Source organism: Benincasa hispida, chromosome 1, assembly GCF_027475165.1.
Source record: "Benincasa hispida cultivar pf3 chromosome 1, pf3_genome.v1.1, whole genome shotgun sequence".
In the NCBI taxonomy this organism is placed as follows: Eukaryota; Viridiplantae; Streptophyta; class Magnoliopsida; order Cucurbitales; family Cucurbitaceae; genus Benincasa; species Benincasa hispida.
In genome coordinates, this window is record NC_143478.1 from 2,303,175 (window position 1) to 2,319,257 (window position 16,083).

The window sequence follows — 16,083 nt, forward strand, 5'->3', positions numbered from 1 at the left end:
CCAAAAATCTTATTATTTTCATTTTTTTTTTTTGACAAAAATCAAAAGATATCTCTCGATTTTGCTATTTACTTTAATTTCTAAAAAAGAAAAAGACCGGCCCATAGGAAAATGAAGGAAAAAAGAAACCGAAATCTGAAAAGTCCCGAAATTGCTCCACTACTAAGCCAAGCCAAATGAAATGGCATTGTAAAATAAAAAAGGTTACCACCAAACAAGCCCCACTCCCCACGCCAACGCCATCCACCCTTCTCTTCCCTCCACCCACCCACCCCACCCTTGGCGGCGGCTTACAATCCCCCTCATCATCCTCACCGCCCAATCCCCTTTCGCCATGTCACTCCTTCCCTGCGCCCCTCGCGCACTTTATCACCTCCCTCCCCCGGCGCACCTTAGCCCTCCCCCCTTAGCGGTGGCCTCATCCTCTAAATCCTCCTCCTCCTTCCTCTCTCTCTTCCTCTCTCCGCCGCTCCTCTCTCTTCTTCTTCTTCAGATCTAACCCTTTTCCCCCTTCTGATCTCTCTTCAGATCTCCGATGGTTTCCTCTGCCATGGGTTCTCCTTCCTCTCCCATCGATGGATCTCCCCCTTCTTCTTCTCACCCTTCCAATCCCCTTCAAGCCCTTTCCCTTTCTGCTCCTCTCCCTCCTCCTTCCAATCCGCCGCCGCAAGCCACGGCTTCCTCTCGCCGTCTTCCGCCTCCGTGCTGGTCTCATGAGGAGACGATTGCTTTGATCGATTCTTATAGGGATAAGTGGTATTCCCTTCGTCGTGGGAATCTCAAGGCCACTCACTGGCAGGATGTTGCCGATTCCGTTTCTCATCGATGCCCTAACGCATCGCCACCGAAGACCGCCGTGCAGTGTCGTCATAAGATGGAGAAACTTCGGAAACGGTACCGGACTGAGCTTCAACGGGCTCGGTCTATGCCGCTTTCCCGATTTACGTCTTCTTGGGTTCATTTTAAGCGGATGGATGCTATGGAGAAAGGGCCGTCTGCGAAGCCGGAGGAATCGGATAGCGGTGGGGAGGAGGAGGAGGAAGAGGAAGAAGATGATCAGGAACTGTATGAAGAGTTTAGGAATGCTGGGGCTTCGGCGACTCGGAGTGTGAGGAAATTGTATGGAAATGGGATTAATAACAGCGGTGGCACTGGCGGTGGAAGTGGTGGAGATGGAGCCGCTGCTGGAGGGTTTCGGATTCGAATTCCGACTGGTGTGAGTATAGCTCAACCAGGGTTGAAAAATTATCCGAAATCTGAACAGAAGATGAACCCTAATTCAAATCCTGTTTCAGGGATGAACTCTGCCGCTGTTAATTTTGGGACTAGAGTTGTGAGGGAGTCGAACCCGGTGAGGCCGGTGACAGGGAAGAGAGGGGAGAGGGAAAGGGAACGAGATCCAGTTGCAGAGATGGTGTCCGCTATTAAAACTTTGGGAGATGGGTTTGTAAGAATGGAGAGGATGAAGATGGAAATGGCTAGAGAGATTGAAGCAATGAGAATGGAGATGGAGATTAAACGAACAGAAATGATCCTGGATTCACAGCAGCGAATTGTGGAAGCTTTTGCTAAGGCAGTTACTGAAAACAAGAAGAAGACTAAGAGAATCCCATCTCCTGAGGCCTAAAATGGCTTCCTTTTTCTCCATTTTTGGGCTCAATTGGCTCAAATTCCAAATGGGGTTTCATCCTTCTTCTCAAACTATGATTGGTTGCAGAGATTTTCAGCTTCTGAAAGTCGAAAATGATCCTAGTTAGGTTCCTTTTCTAGTCCTTTTGTTGTTTTATTCCACTCTTTTTCTTCCTTTTTTTTTTTTCACATTGTTCTTTTCATCTTTGACTGGATTAGCTAGATTGTGATTGTCTAATCAGTGTAGCCATATAAAAAGAAAACTCTGGTAAATCTTCACATATAGAGGTAAATTATTCAGTTTGTTTGTTCTCTGCGAATTCAAGTCTCATTGTTTATCACTGTTTACCGTAAAGAAAAAGCTTCTTCCTGTTTGTTTTTGTCTGAAGCTTCTGAACTTGCTGCAGTTTGTAGCTCCCAAACTTGCTGAAGGGAACTTCAATTTGTGAATAAAGAATCAGATTATGGCAAAATTGCCCTTTTTTTGGCCTTCTTTATGTGAAATAGATGAAGCAGGTGTTTGGATTTCTTGTAGCTGAATGGCCTCTTTTGAAGTGAGTGTATTATCTGCTGCCTGCTTTAGTGGATGAATTGGTGGCATTGGCTGACCATTTTGATTAGAAATGTTAACTTTGTTGTATAGAATTTAATCACTATGGTTTAAAATTTAGAATTCTATTCTTATGGTTCAAAGTTCTATCAAATGATACTCAGTTTTAACTTTCTTTTAAGTATAAAATTTGTAGCATAACCTTTATAAGGAAGGTCATTCTATTTTGGATTTCTGAACGTTTGTGTTCATGGGCTTGGAAAGAATGAGGGCCTTTTTGAACTCCTTTGTTGTGAGGCAGTTTATGAGCAAATGGGGTGATTTAAAGTGGTTTTTAAGAAGGTAGAAGGGCTCGAAAGTACTTTTCTAAAATGTACTTGGGAGGATGTATTTCGAAGTGCTTCTACTACATATGAAAATCTGGTTGTTAAAGCTCGTTTTGGCTTAATTTTCAATTATCTTATCTTAGTTCTAAAACTTTACAGATTATTCTTTTTGTTTTCTATTTTGAAAAATTATGCTTGATTCTCACAATGAAGCAATTTTTCGTAAGCTTTTACTTCTTTAGAAACACGTTTTAGAACGGAGATTTTCAAAAATACAAAAATTAAAGAAATTATTTATAAAAAATGGTAAAATTCAGGTATGTTTGGAATGCGTTTTGAAAAAATTGGAGCTTTTGAAGAGTATTTTCAACCATATTTGTGAAAAATGTTTAAACAAAAATAAGTTTTTTTTTAAAACATTTTATTTTATCAAATCAATCTAAACGGGTCTTTTAATCTTCTTTAATAAAGATTGATAGAAGTCTATTAGCGTCTATCAGTATAAGAATAGAATTCTATCATTGATATAATCTATAAGTATTTTTTTGTTATTTCTATAAATAATTTGATATTCTTTCTATAGGTGAAAATTTTCTTTTTTAGAATTCAAATACAAAATTCGATAATTTTGTAGAAAAGAAAAACAAATAGTTGTTTTTAAATATAAAAAAATAATCAAAATATTTACAAAATATAACAAAATTTTATAATTATCAAATGATAGATGTTGATAGACAAGAGAGTGTTGGGAAAGTGCTTTTACCTATTTTTAAAACTAAAATAATTTTAAATAATGAGTAGTAAGATATGATTTATTTGAAGGAAATCTCTAGCTATATCTAAGATTCTCTAAACTTTCCTAAATTTTCATAAAACTAATAATTTAGTCTCTAAATTTTTCCTAAATTTTAATTTATAACGATTTAATTCTTGAACTTTTAATTTTATAACAATTCAATCTTTGGACTTTACTATATAACAATTTAGTCCTCGTGCTTTAAAATTTGTAACAATTTAGTCTCCATGGTAGAAATTAATGTTAAGATTTAAATTTCTTGCCTAAATAAATCGATAAACTAATTAGAAATTCAATATTTTTATAAAATACAAAGTCTACATCATAAAATAATAAAAATTGACATCTAATTTTGATAAATTTGTTTATGTTAGGGACTAAATTATTATGAATTTAAAAATATAAAGACTAAATTGTTGCATACTAAAGTTTATGGACTAAAATTATTATAAACTTGAAAATATAGAGATTAAATTGTTACAAACTAAAATTCAAATACTAAATTGTTATTTTCATAAAAATTTAGAATTAAAAGTGTTTTTTAATTTTTTAATCGTTTTTTTCCTCTGACAAAATTTGGGTAAGGGGATATATTGGATTGAAGAGATTTAGGTATGTTGACTGGTGTATTGAGAGATTTTCGATGGATTAAAAGTCAACTTTATTGGTTCTTTTAAACTTTTAAATTACTGACCTAAAGTAAACTTCAACGAAAATAAAATCTGAGATGTTCATATATTTATTTAGCTACAATTTAACTTAAATTTTGATTTAGGCACCGTTTACTGAAATCTAATGGAATTGCTTTTTTAATTTATATGCTTCAATACTTCAATTTTTTGATATGGAATCTATACTTCATTATAAAAACTAAGACGTTCATGTATTCATTACTAAAATTTAGAAATGTCCATTTGATATGTGGGGTCAGGACCTGTAGAGACCCACTCCAAATGGAGTGGAGCATCCTTAATGAGGGAGAGAGTGGGGAGAAATTTTTTTCTATTAACTAAATAAGGACGGAGATATGAATTACATTCACTACTCCCACCCCGATAAAATATATATATTAATGCACCCACTAAAACTATAAAACTCACCTTGCAAAGGAAAAAAACCTATAGAACTCACTACAAGAGTTTTATACATAAACTCAAAAGTGAGTTGAGTTAGTTTTTTTTTCTTCTTGAAAATAATAAACTCACTCTCAGTTTATGTGTATATATTATATAGTATTTCAATACAGTATATTTATTAAATTGAAATTAAAATATGTTATTGTAATATTTAAAAATTATGCAAATTAATCATTTTAATTATATTTTTCACATATGAGTGAATTGTTTAATTATTTAATTAAAAAATTTTCATATTAAGTCAATTTTTTTTGTTTTAAAAATCAAATGGAAAAAAATTCTCTGCACGGAATCCCATACTCGAGAATTTTCCGTGGGGAATTCCCACCCTAATCCGAAATTTTTGTGGGAATGAGGATTAAAATGTGGTAGCTGGGATGGGGACAGGGAAGCCATTCTCGCCCGGCCCTGCCCATAAATATCTCTACTAAAATCTATTATAGATTCCAATGTTGATTCCCTAAATAAATGGCTAAAATAAGATGGTGTTTTTAAAAAGTGATCAAAATTATTTTAGTTTTGAAAAATAGGGATAAAATCTACTACTTTTAAAATCTTCAAATGGCCAGATTTATCCCTATATGGAATTCTTGTGAAAACACATCTAAGACTAGTTTAACAAACTAAAAAAGTATTTTTTTTCAAAACAAAAATACAACCTCAAAGAAAATATTTGGTTTAAGGATGCAATAAGCTTTAAGTGGCGATTAATTTCCCACCAACATTTCAAATCATATCATATACAAAAATATTGTTGCAACCTTAGATTGAACCATGCAAGTACCTTAAACTGCTAAAATATTTGTTTGAGTCGTGCCAATATAATGTACTAAAAAACATAAGCAATATAGATACTCTGAAGTTAACTACTGAAATTTTTGGTGTCTCATGGAAATACCACAATGCCCATCTAAACATTCCAACTAAAATACAAGCATATGATACCTCCATCGCTTTGATGACGATATCAAACAAAACATACATTGAGTAACCACGTTACCTATCTAAATGTTCAACTAAAATACAAGAATGAAAAGAAAAAACATTTTCATACAGCATAAATACCTCCCTCGACATCTCTTGGAAGCTTTGTCGTAAATACAAATCATCTAAATCAACCACGAAATTGTCTACTGTAATGCCCCAGGTTCAGGATTTAGACTAGGATCTGAAATCCAAATTCAACAATTGATGGCTCAATATTCCCCTACATCCCCTCCGATCTAGCTACATCATCCTTGCTTGTCTTGAATGCTTCTAGAAGTGCAAGTTATCCTCACAAACCAACACGGGTCCTTTCATCACTCACATGCGGTTTAGAAAAATTCTCAGGAAGGTCACCTAACATAGGATTACTTTAAGCTAAGTATGCTTAACTTTGGAGTTTTTTTTATTGAGCATCGAAAAGTAAGGTGCACCTTGTTGGTATAAGTTGTAACTTTCAATTAAGCCTTTCTTAACTATACTTTCATGTCCTCAGGATCCCTCCCATTTGGATGTGATCTCGGTTTATCCAAGTCCCTCTCCTAAACTTGGGTCATTATATGCCTACCGGCTTCTACTTGGCTCGTCCCCCAACCACATCTTAGTAGGAGAGGTTCCTCTCTGATACCAACTGTAACGATCCAACTTTATAACACGTACTAATAGGACATTACTTCATGCATGCAAAAGCTTGAAAACAAATCCGTTACAACTTAACAAAAAAGAATCATAACTTTTAATTGAATATAAAGTTTCAACAAAATAAATCAGATAACCTTTGCTTGAGGTACCTCTAATACTAATTTAAAATTAATTAATTAAATAAATAAAGATAATCAAAGCAATCAACATTTGTTTGCTAAACAAAAACATAAAAACATGAGAAAATCATATGCAGAAGTGTCAAGCTAGTCCCATAGGCTCGGTCACAGATTCTTCTTGTCATTCACCAATGTGTCCTTATCTTTATTTGAAAACATGTAAACATAAAGAATGAACATAAAATACTTAGTAAGTGATCCCATTAACGGGATCAGGCTCTGCATTCACATACAGGGAATGCCTGAAGGTTTGTGATACTTGCAACCTGAAATTTGTTCCTGGATGACTATATAAGTGGATTTTCCATCTCGCCTTATCTCCCATGTCTAGTGGCTTGAAGACACACCGTCATAATATGGAAGTGAACCCGTTGGCTCACGAAATCAAAGCGAGAAAGTGAACTTGTCGGTTCACGAGTATCTAGTGGCCTAATTGAAAGAGCCTACAATGCGCATGCAGAAGCAATTAGGATTATAAGCACTCTAATTACATTAATTTTGAGGATTAAGCATATATGTTCATAACTTGAATATTAGGGTTTTTAGTTCAAACCTTTGAAGAACCTCCAAGTTGATGTAAATTCTTGGTGAATTTTAAACACGAAATCGTCATGGACTATTGTTAGAGTCTTCCCCGCTATTCTCCGACTTTAGAATAGATTGCAGGATCCAATTATGGTGAGATTTGAAGGGAATTGGAGTTTGAGAGTGATTTGGAGTAAATTTTGGAAAGAGCCATTTTTTTTTCACATTTCAAAATTGCATGAACCCTTCTACAATTAATTTTTCTCTTATTCAAAGAGCAAACTCATGCAATCAAAATTGCATGAGAAATTGACACCAAACTGCTCAAAATTTAGTGCGATTTGAGTTGTTCAACTTAGTGGAGAAAATGGGAACATTACACTAAATTAAAATTCATTTATAAATTGAATTTCACGAATTCAATTTAAATGAATTTTAGTTTTAATGTTTTAAATAAAAAATAATTCAAATAATTAATTTGTTAAAATAAAATTAATTCTAATAATTAATTAAACACTTTAATTAATAAAATTAATTTATTATCAAATATTAAATTAATAAAACATCAATCCCAGACGTGAATTCTCTATTCACGTGTAAAATATTTAAATTAAATATTTACAACTCTCCAATTTCTTTAAATTCAACAATTAAACTATTTTATTACGTTAATTATATCGCATATAACTAATTATAATCCCCTAAGCCAAATTTGAACGTTTCAAATTCTCTCATCAACATTGTTCTAACGTTTAATCTGATATGAACTAGCAGAGGGACTTAATGGACTTACAGATCATGAGTTCCAATAAACTCTTTAACCTAATTATCCAATATTCGTTAACTATCAGGACACTCCACTAAGGCCTATCTTTCACGGGTGGTTCGTAATTACAGTTGGGTTAAAATTACCATTTTACCCTTACAATTACATCTTGCTCATCCTCTAATTTGTGGTCTAACCACCAAACCGAATCCGTTTCGAACCAATGAGAGGGCATAGTCCCTTGTTCAAGACCCAAAGTCAGCACTTAAAGAACAACCTATTTACTACCCTAGAATGAGGTAACAGTGAGTTCCATCTTGCAGAACAATGTCCCCATCTATCTACCCGGTCTTACCCCTAAAATGGGAGGCTTATTGAATATTAAGCCACTCTCACTCATGTAGATTAAAGAATAATCCCGAATAAATAGAAGTTCATAGTTAGCTCAGGATTAAGATCGAGTTTCCTAAGTCATCGAATTGAAATAGCCAGTCTCATTAATAAAGTGTTATAAAGTAATAGTGACTATTTCGTGGTCCGACCTTATGCAAACTCATTGCATAGAATGTCTTCACTCGCATGTCTCCACATGAACCATCGTCGATATCAAATACAAATCGAGGCCGCATCCATAATGGCCCTAGATTAAGGTACCCATATTCAATAAAGTTTTTATCGAATAACTTCAATAACAATTGTTCTGTAAGGTAGAATATGTTTAAAGTTTACAAACCACGAGTTTTAGGACATACAACCAAACACTAAAAACACATCGTCAAAACATGGAAGTAAACTTGTCGATAACATAACATGAGATGGATAGTGCAATAAATCACAACTTTAATAAACATGTGTCATAACATACATATCAATAGAGGATCCATAACACAATTCATAATTACATCACAGATCATACATGCTTATAATTTACCAAACCTGGTCATGCTTCTAAAATCCATCATTAGCTTAATATTTCTGACGCGATAATAGTATCACTTATCTTAGAATTTAATCTAAACATCAAATTTCCATGGAAATCCTTGAATCTGAAACCAACCCCAAAACATGAATCAAATTTAAAATTAACACTGAAGGCCTAATTTCAACTACCAAATTCTCCAAATGATTTCTAACAACTCCAAATAATTTTATCCACTGAAGGCCTAATGCCCAGAATTCTTGCTAGCCAGTAACTTAAACACCCCCAATTTTCAACCTAAAACCCGAAAACTAACCAAAGCTAAAACGTTAATGGCATTCGAGATAACCCAGAAAATTTGACGAAAAACAACAATGATCTTAATCCAATGGAACTTCCAGCGAGCCCACTGGACAGTACTGGCGCGACCTGGACACCGATGGCTCCACTGGCAACGATAGCAGCACTGAATCAATGGACTGCGGCGTTCCACTTACAGTTGGGCGCGCGAACGAACGACACAATGCATCTGACGGTGAGATCCGAGGTCGGCGACGGACGCGAACGGCGACGTTCGCGAGCAGTTGCTGGAGACTAATGACATAGACCAATTGGAGGCACGAGCGACGGACGAACAACAGCAGCGTGGTGGTTGGGCACTCGGCTGACAGAAGATAGAGAGAGAGTGTGTGGCGGCGGCGTGAGTTACACAAAGAAGATGAAAGTTATTGTTGTTTTTCCTTTTCTGTATGCTTCATGAGGAGCATATATATATACATATAAATACTTTTCCTTTTTCCTTATTAAATTCCCATAAAATAAAATCAAACCCAATTAATTTAAATCTAAATCCCTCAAAACTTTTCACTTTACATTAAGAATCTAGATCATGCTTAATTTAAATTAAATTATCTTATCAAAATAATTCAATTTTGGACTCAAAATTGTAAAAATACACTCAAACATCAAAGTTAATTATTTTAAATTTACCTGAAAATTTAGGATATTACATTCTTCCCTCCTTAAGAACTTTCGTTCTTGGAAGTTTTAATCCTAAAAGAGCTCTGGGTGTTGTGCTCTCATCTCAACCTTTTATTCCCATGTTGCTTCCTCGAACTGATGATTCGACCAAAGAACTTTCCCTAGTGCTATCTCCCGATTGCGCAAAGTTTGCACCTCCTCAGCAAGAATTTGCTTAGGTTTCTCCTCATAACTCAAATTCTCATTCAACTTCGTGAACTCGTAATCTACCACATGAGACGGGTCTGCTATATACTTCCTCAACATGGAGACATGAGAAAACATTATGAACTGCAGAGGGATATTGTGACAATGCTAACCAATAAGCCACAAGATTAATTCACTCCAAGACCTCGAAAGACCTAATAAAACGAGGACTAACTATCCTTCCTTCAAAACCTTAGAACACCTTTTATAGATGCCACTTTCAAAAACACTTTATTACCCACCTCAAACTCTAGATCCTTATGTCTAACATTGGCATAATTTTTCTATCTACTCTGAGTTGTTAGCATCTGTGATCTAATCTTTGGTATTGCTTTAATTGTAGTCTGCACCAACTCAAGTCCTAACAACTTATGTTCACTGATCTCATCCTAGTAAATAAAAGAATTGCAACTCTTTCCATACAGGACTTCAAACAATGACATGCCAATAGTAGCATGGTAACTGTTATTACAAGAAAACTCCAACAAATATAGGTAAGAGTCCAAACTCCCTAAAAAAATCCAATGCATAAGCGTCTAACATATCCTCCAATGTTTGGTTCAAACGCTCCATTTGACCATCGATCTATGGATGAAAAGTTGTGCTAAAATCTAATTGAGTGCCTAATGTTGATTGAAGACTCTTCTAAAAACGAGATGTAAAGTAGGAGTCTATGTTAGACACAATAGACATCGACGCTCCATGCAATCTCACCACCTCTTTCATGTATATCTGAACCCACTTGTTCACTAAGTACGTAGACTTTCCTAGAATAAAATGTGCTAACTTGGTGAGTCTGCCCATTATAACCCATATCACTGTATAGCCCTTTGTTGTTCTTGGCAAACCCACAATGAAATCCATAGACACATTCTCCTACTTCCATTATGGTATGCTCAGGGCTGCAATAAGCCTATTGGCTTTTGTCTCAGGGTCTTCACCTGCTGACTTACTGACAAACTCAACAATCTCTCTTTTCATATCATACCACCAATAATATCGTTTCAAGTCCTGATATATTTTGGTGCTGTCAAGATGTATTCAAATTAGGAACTATGAGCTTCTGTCAATAGTTCATCTTAAGGCCATTGTTTGCAGGTACACATAAGCGCCCCTGATAAAGAAAACCATGATCTAAGGATACTGAGAACTCATTATCCTGTCCTAACTCTACCTGACAAAATTTCTCAACAAGGTAAGGATCACCTTATTGTGCATCAATAATATTTCGTCTCAAGGTCGATTGTACTGTCAACTACGCTAGGTGTGAAGTGACTTCTCCCACTGGTATTGCAATTTCAACTCGTTCAAAATCATTGCATAATGAATCTTTCTAGTAATTAAAGTTTTCAATGAGTTGTCTTTCTACCCAGTGCACCGCTACCACATTTGCCTTACTTGGATGATAGAGAATCTCACGGTCATAATCTTTCACTAACTCTAGTCATCTGCACTATCTCATATTTAACTCCTTTTAAGTGAAAAAGTATTTCAAACTCTTATGGTTTATGAAAATCTGTATCTTTTCCTCGTACAAATAGTGTCTTCAGATCTTCAATGCAAAAACCATTTCTGCTAGCTCTAAATCATGTGTAGGATAGTTTCGTTCATGATTCTTCAACTGGTAGGAAGCATAGGCAACTACCTTACCATGTTGCATCAGCACACACTTCAATCCTTTCTTAGAGGTGTCGTTATAAATAACGAAACTTTCTAATCCATCCGACACTGTAAGAACTGGTACAGTAACAAGCTTTTGCTTAAGATCCTGAAAACTATCCTCACAAGCTTTACTCTAAACAAAGGAAGCTTCCTTTCTAACCAACTAAGTCAAGTGAGTGGCTGTGTGAGAAAAGTCCTTGACAAACCTGTTGGGATTGATGTCCTAAATCTCTCTTACATTCTCGTAATTTGTAAACTTGTATAAACAAATTGTTATTAATAAAATAACTGTTATTTTATGTGCACTAACTCAATAAGATTCTAGGTTATTTTATATAACTTAAACATATATGTGGAGACATATAGGTCACAGGTGGATCATGTTTAAGTAATATCCTGAACGGTCCGTGGTAGATGGATAATGTTGAGTACCTTATCCTGGTGACACTACGGATACAACCCGCTTTATAATTATTACAATTATTGTAAAGTGTTACAAATGATGTAGAACCCAAGTTTTAATTACCTTACTTAAGTATGTTTAAGGAAAGGACTGGATATTACTAAGGTTTAAGGCTGATATTACTACTATGTTATTAAAAATTAATGTGGAAGTGTAGGAAAATGGATAAGGAAATGAAGAGGGAAATGTTTAAGTATGCGAAACTTGACTCTTGGATGCTTAATAAGCTAGCCTTGCAAAAAGAAATTTTGGCTAAGAACCACAAGGAATTTCAAGTTGAAAATTTAAGGTAATATTGTTATCATCTTTATAAGTAAGTTTGTAGAAGGAACTTTTGCAAGGTAAGGCCTGGGGTTTGAGTTACATATTTTAGAAGTTAAACCTAGAAATCATTTTACGAGCAGACAACTGCTTGGTTTGGGATCGATGGTGAAGATTTGAAGCTCCAGGGCAAACCACGAAGATTCTTAGGCTGAAATTTTGAGATAATATTGTTAACTTAATTCTAAGCAAGTTTGTAGAAGTATTTCCCTTCAGATAAGTTCTAAAATTCTAGTTATTTATGTTAGAAGTTGAATCTGAAAATTCTAATGTGATAGGATTAATATGAGCTTAATTTGGAAAGTGAGTCTAAAAGAGAGACCATGGCTAATAACTAAAGTATATTGATATGCTCACAGGGTTGACATTTTAGGAGAAGTACATTGATCTTAAAAGGATTTCCCAAAGACTGTGAGTGACTCTAATGTTTGCAAATGTTTATGATTGATTTAGCAAGTCATGCTTTAATGAAAGTTACTTATTGATAGCCAACCCTCAAACGTTTGCCAAGCTATTTACTTTGCTAATGTTTATGAATGCTTGATAGATTAATAACTTAAAGTATGGATAAGTATGATCCAAGCATGATGTTCGTAAGTGATTAATGTCTAATGCTTATGAAGTATGTTGCCCTAGGCAAAGCCTGAATGGTTAGCGCATGCTATTAGGGAAAGCTAAGTGTGATGTTTATGTAAAGGACTCTTAGTAAAGTATGTTTGGTTCAATACCTCGAGGTGGTAATCGAGCTTAGAGACGATTGATGATAGGATCCTAGCTACGTACACGTAGGGCCAGTGGGACTGGGAAAGTGATGGACAGAGGAGTCACAGCCCAGGAGATGGCCTCAAGTTTTGGTAAAACTTGTTAATGAAGAATGCTATGCGTTGAGTAGGTTCCGCATTAGCAAGAACTATGAAGAATGATAAATCATGTGATTTCAGTGCTAATTGATGATAAGTTTATATGTTTTCAAGCAACTAAGTTTCTTGAGATTGCTTAGCATTTTCCTCAAGTATGTACTTGTTCTATCGCATGCCAAGGTGTTGTGTTAGTTTCATCAAATTAAGTATTCCATGTTGAAGCATGCGTTTTAAAGACTATAGCTAAGTTTCTACAAATGCTAATCTAAAAGCTATGTTCTGAAAGATTCATAATATGTATGATTTTAAAGCGTGATATGTTTTTAGTAAGTCAGATACTGAAAGCATGGAAGGTGTCCATGATGTACCTAAGGTGTTAACAGTACTTAGTAACTCCACGTGCATGTAGAAAGTTTTGAATGAGAGGACGAAGTATGGGTCTCATTGGCCATATTTCAGTAACTTGAGGCCGAAGTATGGGTCTCTTGGCTTAATACAGACATTAAGAGCTTGAGCGATGAATACTCATTCTCAACTAAGATTTAGGAAGTATTCACAGAATGTTATTATGTTTTATGCTTCAGGCTTTATGGAAGCTGTTTGATGAGTTACAGTTAAAGACATAAGTAATGGTCAGAAGTGACACACTTTGACTAAGGTTATAGTGAAATTTGGGCCAGAGGGTCCTTCTCTCAACCAAGTTTAAGTTCAGTAAGGTTATGCTAAAGAGCGAACCAGAGGAGGCGCTCTCTTGTAAAGATGTTAAATGTGGAAGCTGAGGCTTAAAGGCCTTCTAGAGCTGATGTCTATGATGCCTATGTTATATTTAGTCACGTGTAGAGAAGTTTTATGTAAATACTTTCTTGACTAAATTCTCAGTTTTCAGCTATGGTTTTTAGTTCATGATTTCTATGTTAAGCATGATTGATATGTATGTGTTTTATATTTCAAAGGTTAGTCACTCATTGGGCTTCTAGCTCACCCTGTTTAAATGTTCTCCACAGATAGCAGACACTCCCCAGAAGAAGACTCTGCTGTTGCTCTGCCACTCAAGACCAAATTGTTAGAAAATCTAAGTGTGGGTTATGTATAAGTAGTACGCATGTATTATGTCATTTAGGTACTAGTTGAGTGTTGGGCTAACTGATTATGTAATGTATATAAGTTGTATTAATGAACAGTATATGGTTGAGTATGTATGCATTTCAGGGTTCTAAGTCAGGTTAAGCAGGTTAGTAGGTAGTAAGTGCCAGCAAGAGGGTTGGTAACTGCTGCAGTCACATCTCTTTGTAGGTTTAAAGGAAAATCTGGGTGGGGGTGTGACAAGTTGGTATTAGAGCATAATTTTTTGGGAAACGAAAGAGTTCATGCATAAGTCAGAGTCCTAATGTGAGTCCCTAGCATGTGTATTACTTAAGTAAGTAAAGAATGTAAAGAGTAAGTGGCAGGCAGAGCACACAAACAACATATGGGGATTATGACCCTACCGCTAGAGTTACCGAGGTTAGAAAGGAATCCATATTTTAGAAAGGAAAAGGGTAGCAATCCAGTGGTTCAGGAAACGACTCCAGAAGGGAAGTCAAGCATCTACAAGGGGGAAATAGGATCCTTAGTTAGAGGATAGAGTATTTGACAGAATCGCCTAGAGATTGGCGACAAGTATTTGGTCTAGTTAGATGGATCCAAAGATGAGATAAGGCATTGAGAGGTAAAAGCCTTAAATATAATGACGTCTACAGGTACCACAACTTCAGAAGATGTTGAAGTTTGGTTAGAATAAACTAAGAAGAAAGAGTTAGTGTGTTGGATGTTTAGATGACCGTAAAGCCAAGAATGCAGTATTCTTACTGCAAAAAGAAGTTGAGATTTGGCGGGAGATTTTCGACACCAGAAGGACTAATGTTGAGGTCGTATCATGAATAGAACTCAGGAAAGCCCTGAAAGAAATACTGTCCTAGCTCATTTAGAAAAGCTAAAAAGATAGATTCCTCAGGATAGTACAAGGATCGATGACGGTCACTGAATGCGAGTGGAGATTTACAAGGTTATTCTAGTATACATTGCCGAGTGTACGAGAAAAAGAAAATTAGAATTAAACCGTTATAAACATCTGCAAAAAGAGACATGCACACTAGTTTTTTGTACAGATAATTGGAAAGGTCTCACCCATTTAGTAGAGAAAACCATTCGAGTTGAGAGAAGTTTGGCTAAGGATGAATAACGGTGGGTAGGTAAAAGAAACCACTAGGAATTCCAGTAGAATCAAATGATGAGACTTTCAGACTTCCATTTGTTGGATAGTTAGTTATGGAAGGATAAGAAGTTACGAGCCAGCGAGGTTTGTGTAGGAAGAGACTGAGACCTATAACTGGTTCAGCTATTAGAATAGTAACAGGATGAACTGGCCAGCTAGTGGCTAGTAAAGATAGAAAACTTTTCTGTGCTAACTAAGGCAAGTAACATTAAGGAATATGTTACCGTGAAAGGGATGACTGCTCCCAGCGCGGGTAGGTAAGTCATGTTAAGAAAGGAATGTTCACAGTTAGTTCATGTAGCTCATGAAGGAACTCTAAACAAAGAGAACCTATGAGCGGAAGTAAGATCGTTCCAAACCCCATTGTGACAAAACATACACATTTACAATCAAACAACAATAGTTATATATAAACTCTAAATTACAGCATGCTTCCAAAGGAAATTACTAAAGATCGAGTGAACTTATCCTTGAAGAAATTTTCTTCTTGTATTCCTCGATCAAACAGCACCAACGTTCAATCAACATGAACACTTCACAACACAAAAATCTCCTCGAATAACAACGAGCAACACTTGACCCTCGAACAGTAAGTAGACACCACCACGAGGCTACCTTGGTATTCTCGGTATAAGAATCTAGGAGTTGTGGGCTCTGTATGGATTTAGTAGAGGGAAGGGGGAATTGAATGATCGTATAGACGATCGAGTAAGTGAGAGAAATCTAGAGTCTATCATATAGACTGAATACTCAATCATTTAGAAAATGAATGTCTATCGTATAGCAAACTTGATGCACGATCGTTTATGCTCTCAAGCTATCGTATAGCTATTTTCTTTTGTGC

The 16,083-nt window shown here is 35.6% G+C and overlaps 1 protein-coding gene across 1 annotated transcript; it reads left to right on the top strand.

Moving 5' to 3' along the window:
- On the top strand, positions 1–2,102 carry LOC120088332 (Alcohol dehydrogenase transcription factor Myb/SANT-like family protein). Its single transcript, XM_039045555.2, has 2 exons — positions 1–1,917; positions 2,037–2,102. The coding sequence occupies exon 1, from the start codon at positions 536–538 to the stop codon at positions 1,625–1,627; it is 1,092 nt and encodes a 363-aa protein (XP_038901483.1). The 5' UTR covers positions 1–535; the 3' UTR covers positions 1,628–1,917; positions 2,037–2,102.
- Positions 2,103–16,083: the final 13,981 nt, after the last annotated feature.